We start from the raw sequence: 10,517 nt of genomic DNA, 5'->3' as shown, positions 1-10,517 counted from the left end.
AAATATAAGGGGAAAACATCCAACATCTAACATCCAACAATATTCTTCACAAAAACACTAAATAAGAGACAAAGAAGAAGAAAAAAAAAGAAAAAGAAAAAAAGAAGTAGGCCTTTCAAAACTTCAAGTAGATCCAATTTCTTGCACGTCTTCATCATCATTAGCATCACCACATTCTTCTAGATTTGCACCTCCATCATCTGTAAACAACACAACCTCCATCTCAGGTTCATCAAGTGACAGATTTGCAACCTCAAGCATTCCAACATCATCAAATGAATCAAATGTGTCGCCCGTAATATCCCATAACTTGGTCTCTCCTTCATGGTATTGTGGGGTTCTCCTTGATAAAAGATGGAGGTTGCTATGAACAAAAACCAAGTCCTCTGCACGTTGGGGTGTCATCTTGTTTCTTCTCATTGAATGGATAAAAGAGTATATACTCCAATTCCTCTCAGCACATGATGAAGAAGAAGGTTGCACAAGTAGCCTTAAAGCCAAAGATTGAAGAGTGGGCGCAGATGCACCATGAACAACCCACCAACTATGAGGATCCATATCACATCTATCTCCAATGGAATCAATGTCAGCAAATGGCCCCTCTTTTGTTGAGAACTTAGCATACTCCAAATTTGCTTTAGTGCGCTCCATTGGATCATCAAAGAACCTTTTCAAGCACTTTTTTCTCTCAAGACAAACCTCCTCATCCCTATGTGGGGGAACTCGGCTTGGATCCTCATGAAGCCACACATCATTATAATACCTAAAATGAAAAAAAAGTACTACTCATTATAAATGTGAAAGAATAATATTAAACTTAAATTAATAAAAATAGTAAATTGTGTTGTAATCACCTTGGATTCAATGAGTGTGCCAAGCAATGAAGTGGTGTGTTGTTCTTGTTCCACCGGTCTACAAGAATCTGATGTACTACATTATAGAATGTAGACTCATCTTCTAGTCGCTCTCCTTCATGCTTATATATCACCATCTTCACTTTTTCTATCATTGTATCCCACATGTCATATACTAAGTGAAGAGAAGGTCTATCGGTGTCACAAACTCTAATCAGTAAAGGAAAGTATGTAGTCAACTTGATCCCACCAAAAGTCATCCAATAACTTATCCTTCACAAACTTGGCCTTGGCAATATCATCATCCCTATAACAACTCCATTTGTCACTGATTACCATTGTTTGGAGACCTTGCTTTATCAACTTGACCCTCTTAAGCATGACAATAGAAGAAGCAAAGCGTGTCTCGGCAACTGAAAGAAGTTTCAAACTCACAAACTCATTGTACATTGCCAACCTCATGGAATGATTACAAATAAAATTCTTGATCATCATCACATCACCCACAATCTCACTAATCCAATTACACTCTTCAAATGCAACTGAATTATTTTCCACATTCTTGGCAGCACAAATATTCTTCAAGGCAAGATTGAGGGTGTGCACAACACAAGGAGTCCAAAAGATGTGAGGAAATTGTGCTTCAATTAGGTGCCCGACTGCCTTGCAATTTGCGGCATTATCTGTAATGACTTGAACCACATTTTTAGGCCCAACCTCCATAATTACTTCCTTCATCAAGTTGGAAATAAAATATTTGTCCTTTGTTTCCCCTGAACAATCAACCGCTTTAAGAAACATAGGCCCACCTCCGGTAACAACCATAAAATTTATTAATGGCCTTCGTTGGGAATCACTCCATCCATCACTGACTATACTCACCCCCTTCTCTCTCCATGAGCCTCGAATAGGATCTAACAACCTATCAATGTTTATCCTTTCTTTTTGAAGCAATGTAGTTCTCAACATGTTATACCCAGGTGGTACATATCCTTGTATGTTGTTATTTGCAGCAAAAGTAAATGCACTAACATAGTAAGGATTTCTTGCCAAATGAAATGGCAAGCCTGCTGAATAAAACATTCTAGCTATCTCACTATTTAGTCGTTCTCGAGCCCCAATGTTAAATGGTTTCATAACAGGGTTACTACTACTTCCACTCCCTAAAGCAGTTGACCTCTTCCTTTTTGATCCATATATCTCCTCTGGTTCATTAAAACATAAACCTAATGATGCACTTGAACTAGGAGGAGGCAATGGGACTTTCTTCAACCTAGAGTTTTTCAATTTCAACTCTGCTTCTGCAATTGCTCTCTCAAAATCTGCTTTATCCTTACTTGTTACTTTTGGACACACTTCTATCCCCTGATTTTTAATTTGCATCAAATGGGCTTTTACCCAAGTGTATGAACCTTTACGTGTAACCCGACAAAAGTTACATTGAAAAGTATAATTCCCCCCCTTTGCACCAAATTTTTCTAATCTAGTCACATATTTCCACAGTGGCTTATCATCTTCAGCATCAAAGGCAGATGGTGTGTTATTGGCAGAATTTGAACTAGACATTTTTCCTATAAATTAACATTAACATTAGAAGGATAAATAAAAAAATAAAAAAAAACAAAAAAAAGAGCTTAAATAGAATTTAAATAAAACAGAATTTAAACATATAATTAAAAAAAACAGCCTCATCTAAATAAAGAGTTTAAATAAAAAAAAACAGAATTTAAATACAATTTTATATATATATATATATATATATACATATATATAAACATATAATTAAAAAAAAAAGTTCTTACATATATATATATATAAACATATAAACAAATAAAAATAAAAATAAAAATAAAAAAGAGTCTTACATATAATATATATCAAAATAAAAAAAATAAAAAAAGAGTCTTATTAATATATATCAAAATAAAAAATAAATAAAAAAAAGAGTCTGTTACATATAACATATATAAACATAAAATAAATAAATAAATAAAAATCAATCCATCTCAGTCGAAAGCTGAGAGAGAGAGAGAGAGAGAGCGAAAGAGAAGGAGACAGAGGCGAAAGAGAGAGAGCGAGAGACGCAGAGAGAGGGGCTTACCTTCGAAGGCGACTGGATCGACTGAAGCAGAGGCTGAGACGACAGGATCAGAGGTCTTCGATCGACGTCGGAGGGCTTCGATCGACGTCAGAGGGCTGCGATCGACGTCGGAGGGCTGCGACTGAGAGACAGAGCTTCGATCAACTTCAGAGGGCTTCGACTGAGAGAGAGGGCTTCGACTGAGAGAGAGAAGGTCTTTGCAGGTTTGATTTTACTCCTTTACTCCTCAGTTGTTCGATTAGGGCTTCCCGTTGTTTTTCTTTTTTTTTTTTACTTTATAAATATTATACTTTGACCCCAAATAAATATAAAAAATTCAAAAATGAGCCTCGCCGTGTCCCATGGCGTGTCCAGAAATGTCCCCGCCGTGTCCCCTTCTAAAAAAATCATTAAATTAAAGGGACACGCCATCTGGCGTGTCCTGTACGTATCCACGGCGTGTCCCTGTGTCCCCGGCGTGTCCTCTTGTCGGACACTGCTACGGCATCAATTTTGGAGTGTCCATGATTCATAGCTTACACTACACTCTTGCCTATACTTCCTCAACCAAACTTGATCACCTTTGAGCTAAGGTTCCTTAAGGTCTGCTTGGAGCTCTTGAAGTTGGTTTTGACTTGAATTGTTGCCTAGAATCACTCTTCTCTTCAAGAGGTATAATATTTGTTTTGTTAACTTACTTTGCATACTTGTTTTCCTATCTTTTTCCCACTATTTTTTAGTTGTTTTGGGGCTATAAAAACTCTGTCAAAGTGGGCTAAAATTTGTGGTTTGAAGCCATTTTGAGGTAAGGTTGGTTAACCCTTCTTTGTACCTTGTTTGTTAGGCTTTTCAACTTGTGTTTCCCACTTTCAAACTATCTTTTTCCAAGCTTTTAAACACTGAATTTTAGATTATTTTCAGTGGTTAAAATCATGTTTTGAAGTCCAAATTTGGAGGGGTTAGCCTTCCCTCCTTGTGTCTTGTTTGCTAGCCTAGTTGGTGCCATGTGTTAGCTTATTTTTCTAGCTTGTTGTAGCTTAATTTCAGTATGTTTTAACCTTTGATTTAGGCTGTTTTAACTCTATTTTGGGTTGGTTGCTGCATTTGAGTCTTGTTTTGCATGCTTGTAGTGTAATAGTCCTCACAAGTTTGGTGTTTTAGGCCATTAGACATTACTTGTTGGAGTTGATTGCATGTTTTTGAACTTTTCATACTTAATTTCAGCACTAATCATCTCTACAACCTCCCTCCTTTCTTGGCTTTTCATTTTTTCTTGAAAGTGGTTTCAAGTCATTTGTGTGCCTAAGTGTGAAATTGAGGTTTCATACTTAATGGTTTAATCCCTTAGGGGGTTTATTACCAACTGTATGAGACTTCTTTCATACCCAAAGCAACTTGTGTCTTGGGCCTTCTTTCCATTAGAGGACTTTAACTCACCTTTTAGACTTAATTGGATTAAAGAATGGTTGGTAAAGCTGAAAATGAGTAACTAAAACTTGGGACTAAAAGTGAGCAAAGATAAGAATTTGGTTGTGTTTTGATGTGTTCAATCTGACGTTAATTGAACACAAGGAAAATTGGGACATTTCATACTCAAAGTGATGAAATGTATCAAGTTTCCTAGGTCTCCATTGCCCTTGATCATGCATGATAGGGTGATGGTTTTGTGTGTCTTATTTTGCATTTATTGAGCTTGCACATCTTGAATCACAAGCCATCATGCAATGAAATTGCTTAAATTGGTGGTTTGTGGCTTAAGTTTGCTTTTCCTTGGATTTGCTCATGAAAAGGAGGGGTGAGTTATGCAAACAATCTGGGAGAATACCCTCTTTTTGCTCTATTTGTCCTCTGTTGTAGCAAGATGAACCAGTGCATCAGTGGCCGGCAGGTGGCTGACTGAGCATCGTTGATGGCCAACAGGCCACTTCCATGGCCGGCAGGTGGCTGGCAAGCTTCACTAGTGGCCGGCTGGCCACTGATGCAAACCTCAATAGAGTATTGGTAAGGTGAAGCAAAATTGTTCTGAAAGTGTTCAATTGTGAAAACAGAGGCTTTCGAGAGCGAAGCATAGGTCTTTTCAGGTGGAAATCGAGCATGCGCATACACGTCTTTCATTTCTCGAGGTGGAACAACAAATTAGCTTAGTTTAATTACTTAGTTAAACTCTTAGTTGCAATTGTCTTGTAATGATTTAATTAATTAGCTTGTTAGCTAGTTAATTCAAGTGTTGTAATAATAATTAGTTTATCTATTTATTCGGTTTGTAATAATTAGCTTAATTAGGTTTAATTAGCTTAGCTTAGTTAGCCAGTTAGCTTTATTCATTCAGACTCTCATTCGTGAGAGCGTGATGTAATAATGTGTATGTCTTCCAACTCCACATCTTTCTCCCTTTTACTTAACCGCTTTTCATGGTTAGTTTAGGAGCATCATGTTTCAATTAACATACCTTATGCTTGCATCGATTCATTTTGTATTGCATGCACCGAGGCTCGGCGCATCATTTTAACCGCATTGTTGTTTAAATACATCATTTGAATACGTGTTTAAACCGCATGTTATCAAATTAATTCATATGCCATGCTTAGTAGCTGAGTCTATTTTAGTTGCATTATCGCATGTGTTGCACTAGCCATTTGGCATAGTTTGGAATCATGCATATTTTTCTAACTCATATCTTCTTGGCTTGGATACTAGGTGAGTTTTTAGTTCATTAGCATACTTGCATGAGTGTGAGTGATTGCCATGTCTAGCATGCTTACCATGAGTCTAAATGCTTATCTGCTAAACTGCTTGAATGCCTGTGGATAAAGGCTTGTTGCTTGAATTGGAACGATTCAACGAATGTACGTTTAAGCCCACTATGTCTAGTGGCAAATTCACAACTTTAAGCCCACTTTTTCTAGTGGCAAATTCGCAAACTTTAAGCCCACTTGAAGTGACAAATTCAAACCCTTTTAAAAAAACAAACATGAAATTGAATTGTTCTAACTCGGGCAAACTAGTCTGTACTTGCTTATGCGCATCACCTAGTAAATGCTAGCCTAATAAACCAGAACAAGAGCATACAATGTTGATAAAAATCATATCATGATTAGTAGAGGCCGATCTTTGATCGGGAGAGCGGGGGTGCTCAAATGTATTCATGACCTTCCCCTCTCGTACCTAAGTTCCTGAACCGAGGCGACTTTGGTGATGACGGACACGTGGCCTTTGGCACGAGTCATGGATTTCCTAAATTTTCCCAAAATAAAATATTTATGTGGCGACTATGTGTCTGGCAAAGCAGTCCAATTTTGGCATTTTTGATTCAAAATCAAATTCTCAAACGATTTGCTAGATTTGGACTCTTCAGTGTTTATCAATTTCACATTGCACTTGTGGGATTAGATTTAGAACCGTGGGAGTCCGAGCTGTAGGGCTTTATTCGAGCTTCCGAAAGGGGGCGACTCTGCTGGGGATTTAGAGAACTTGACTCGAACTCACGATATGAATTTTTATCAACACTTATGTGTTTCTTTGGATTACATTTGCATTGGCGTGCCTAAGTCACTGTGTTTACCATCTATTATTTTTGGATGGCTTCCCAGAGGCTTGCTTGGAAAAGCTAATCAAAAGGCTGACCGGTTGCAGGCTCTACCACGATGGGAACATAACCCTTGGATCTGGACAACCGCTATACCGTTTGATCTACCGTTCACTTCTCGGTGTTAGGTGTGAGAGGTATATTAGGTAGTCTTGCTGAGGTACCCTTTTTAACCATTTGACCTAGTTGCATATCGAAAGACGTAGAGATTGTTCCAAACTAGGACATGTTGCTTACCCGAATACAGGATTATGTGAAACACTTTGTTTTGAATAGTGAACCCTAGTTCCTGACGAAACTAGGACAAGGTAACCCTACCCCATCATAAGGGTGTTTTGGCTCTCACTTAACTGGTATATGCTTTTAGAGTGAAACTCTACAGGAATGTATGTATCAGTTGCAAGTTTGGGTATCAGATTTGGGGGTAGAAATCAGTGTTGAGTACAGTTCTACAGCTTATGATTGCAACTGTGTCTTGTTCACATCTGAACTGAGGTGTTGTGCGGTTTCTGATGTTTCATTTTTTTTTTTGCTTTATTTCTTTTTGCAAGGTAGTTTCTCACAATTACTTTGGACAATTCTGTTACCCCCCAAGCACTCTGGACTCGTGTAAGGAGACTTTACAGATATGGGGATCTTGTTAGGAGACAACCAGTGTTTGCTTCAGTCTCACTGATTACGAGACGGAGGAGGGTTAGGCATAATTCACCAGTCCAGCAGTCACCTTTTATTTCACCTGCGCCCAATCAGGTTCAATCTTCTAATTCCAAGAGAATCTGGGCATTCCGGTAGAGCCGATTCCACCATAGGCCTTTGTAGACACCCTATTTTTGACCGCCCTTAAGACTTGGGCATTACCGATGGTTTACTTGGTGTTGAAAGTTGTGCAATGCAAAGGTTCGATTCCTTCGGCAAGAGGAGAGTCAAATCCTAACCTTACACCCCATTTTGGACCAAAGCTATTTTGAATGGTTTTTAGACCTTAAAACCCTCTATTTCAAAACATTTTTGAAACAAAGTTCCTACGATGTTCCGAGGCTCGCATTTCGTTAAATGTTAAACTTTTCGGTAAACCGAGCAAGGACAAAGTGGAAATGAATGAAAGAGAGATGAAATCTTTGAAAAATCTTTCAGAACACCTTGCTTAGGGTTTTGGAGTTGAAGAAATGAGAAAAGAGAGAAGAAAACTAGTTTGGGAGAAGTTCGGAATGAATTCGAGAAGGATCGAAACTAAGTGGCTTCACCAAAATAGGAATAACTTTTATCACAGTTGGAATTTTGATTCAAGGATTCCACCATTGGAAAGGTTACTTCTGGGGCTTCAATTTGGACACAAGAATGACCTGAAAAGGTGTCTAGATGAAGGAGTTATCCTCATTTGAAGTTGGACTTGGAAAGCGGAATTTTCCTGCCGACCAGAAAAAGTAGCTGGGCGACCAGGAGAAGTGGTCGGTCGACCAGGAAAAGTGGTCGGCCGACCAGAAAAGCGATTTGCAGGTCCCAAACTCAGATTTTTCTAAGATCTTTTCCCTCCAGCTGTTGTGCATTGCTCCAGATATTTCCAAACTCAGATATTTTGAACCAACACTTGTATATTGCTATATATGAGGCTTTTCACTCATTTGGCAAGGGAAAGAATTTTGAAGCAATTTTGGGAGCCTCTCTCTCTAAAAAAATCCTCTCTCTCTAGAAATTCTAGAGCTAAAGTTTCAGCTTGTCTCTCTAGTTGGCTCTCCCTTTTGGCCTTATGTGCATGCAAGAGATATACTTGAAGATATACATCTCCTTTGCCTAGGCACCCTTAACCAAACTTAACCACCATTGGGCTGAGGTTCTTTGAGGATCATTTGCAGCTCCAAAAGGCTGATTTTGTCTCAGATTTTGGCTGGTTTTGCTGCTGTCCTTCAAGGTGCTTCAAGGGTAAGCACTTGTCCTTTTAAACCTTTGCTTTGCATGCTTGTTTTACCACCTTTGTAAACTATTTTTGGGGTGGTGTTGAACTACAAAAAGCTTTGTCTTTCCTCTGTTTTTCAGTTCCAATAGTGTTGGTTCATGCCTTGTTTGGCTAGGGGGTTTTCCTCCCTTTTGCTCCTTGGCTTGTAAAGCCTCTTGAGCCATCTTTTACCACCTTTCAAACCAACTTTTTTTGGCCTTTAAACCACTGAATTCCAGAGGAATTTTAGTGGTGAAAAGGGGATTTTGAGCTACCAAATGGGTGGGGGTTGTCCCCCCTCATCTTCTCTTGTTTACTTGTGTTGATGGCCCATCAAAAGAGCATATATTTCTAACTTCTTGAGGCTTTGTTTGAGCACTTTTTTTGCGACTTTTAGGACCTAACATAAATATGTTTTGGCTTGGTTTGGTCACCCCTTGCATGCTTAATACACTTGTAGTGTAAATTTTGCAAACTAGCCGTGTATGCCTTATGAGGTAGCATGTATTTCTAGCATGTTTTGGGTCTATCTCAGTAGGTTTTTGGTGTTTTTTTAACATGCCTTAGATCTATTTTGGCTTGGTTTGATAGCCCCATGCATGCTCCTTGCACTTGTGGTGCATTTCTATTCACTAGCCTAATGTGTATCATGCTTTAGACCATCATTCTAGCATACTTTTGGCTCTACTCTAAGAAGCTTTTATCCCTATTTTAGCATGCTCTAGCTCTGATTTGTGTTGTTTTGGCCATGCATGCCATGCTTTGTATAGCTATAGTGCATTCTAGCTTGTTAGCTTTGTGCATTGAGTCCATTAGCATGCACTACTTGGACTATTTTCATGATTTGACATCATTTAAAATGTGATTTCAGTACATGTAGTGTGGTCATACACTTGCATTTGTCACTCTTTCAATGCGTTGGAGGGTTTGCCTTTTATGCCTTAAACATGAGTCATTACGTATGCCTTCATGCCTAAGCTTGCGAGCTATCATTTCAGTATGTTTTTGGGGTAATTTTGCCATGATATAACTCTAATTTTTGTTGGCGAATCCATCCCATGCTTGGTCTTGGTAGGTGTAGTGTAATCCTCCCTTTTGGCCTTGCATATTCCATGCTTTATGCCCTTCATGGTAGCTTATTTCGGCTTCCTTCCATACATGTTTTAGCATCATTTTGACATGTTCTAGGACTTTTTTGGGTTTCCTTGGCCATATGCTTCTTGTTTGGTATAGCTATAGTACAAATGCCTATGCTAGTTTCAAACTTTGCGCACCATAGTATGCTTCATTTGTGTTGTGCACATGATTTGGAATCATTTATTGTGACATTTCAAAGCTTATAGCATTGTTATGTTCCCACTTCATTCACCCTTTGAGTGCCTCTAAGGGTTGTGCATTTGTCGCCATGTTTGTGGCTTAGCATGCATGCCATCTTGCCTAGGTCCTTGAGCCCTGATCTTAGCATGTTTTGGTCTTTGTTTAGACCTATTTGAGCTCTGTCCTTGATTGGTTCATGCATTTGTGCCATGTATTGCATGCCCCCTTTGTAGTCCTCTTTACTAGCTTCATGCTTTAAGGACCCTAGCATGCCATGCTTAAATTGTTTGAGTGATTCGGCATCATTTCTTGTTTAATTTCAGAGCTTATAGTGTTGTTACACTTCCATGTTTGTCACTCCTTGAGCACTCTTGAGAGTTGTGCTCTTAGGCCTAGTTGATAGGCTAATGCATGTGCATGCTTGCATGTGATTTTGTTTTTTCATTTCTTAGCACCATGGCCACTGATTTGGGCATAATTGAGGTCTGTCTATTTTTGTTTAAGTCCATCGAGCATGTTATGTGAATGTTGTTACATTGCATCATGTTGTTGCATGCTTATGTTGCCTTGCATTGTGTATGCATGCATTAGCATTCTTTGCATGTCATTAGCTTTGTTAAGTTGATCATGTCACATTGCATTGAGTATGCCATATTGTTGTTTGCATTGTATATGCCATGTAGTTGCATTGTGTTTTGCATGCCTTGCATTACATGTTTGCATGCTTAAGTTGCATTGCATGTTTGC

The 10,517-nt window shown here is 38.7% G+C and overlaps 1 protein-coding gene across 1 annotated transcript; it reads right to left on the bottom strand.

Annotated features, from left to right (window-relative positions):
• Positions 1-1,064: 1,064 nt before the first annotated feature.
• Positions 1,065-2,420, bottom strand: LOC145791272 (uncharacterized). Its single transcript, XM_082871616.1, has one exon. It carries the CDS (start codon positions 2,418-2,420, stop codon positions 1,065-1,067), a length of 1,356 nt encoding a protein of 451 aa, XP_082727742.1.
• Positions 2,421-10,517: the final 8,097 nt, after the last annotated feature.

The sequence above is a fragment of the Camellia sinensis genome, chromosome 5, assembly GCF_055761805.1.
Source record: "Camellia sinensis isolate YWXY chromosome 5, ASM5576180v1, whole genome shotgun sequence".
Lineage (NCBI taxonomy): Eukaryota > Viridiplantae > Streptophyta > Magnoliopsida > Ericales > Theaceae > Camellia > Camellia sinensis.
Note: the sequence above shows the minus strand (reverse complement) of the source record. Positions and strands in the feature narration are given on the sequence as shown.

Coding starts and splice junctions, on each gene's coding strand:
- LOC145791272 (XM_082871616.1), bottom strand. CDS start 2,420: ATGTCTAGTTCAAATTCTGCCAATAACACACCATCTGCCTTTGATGCT.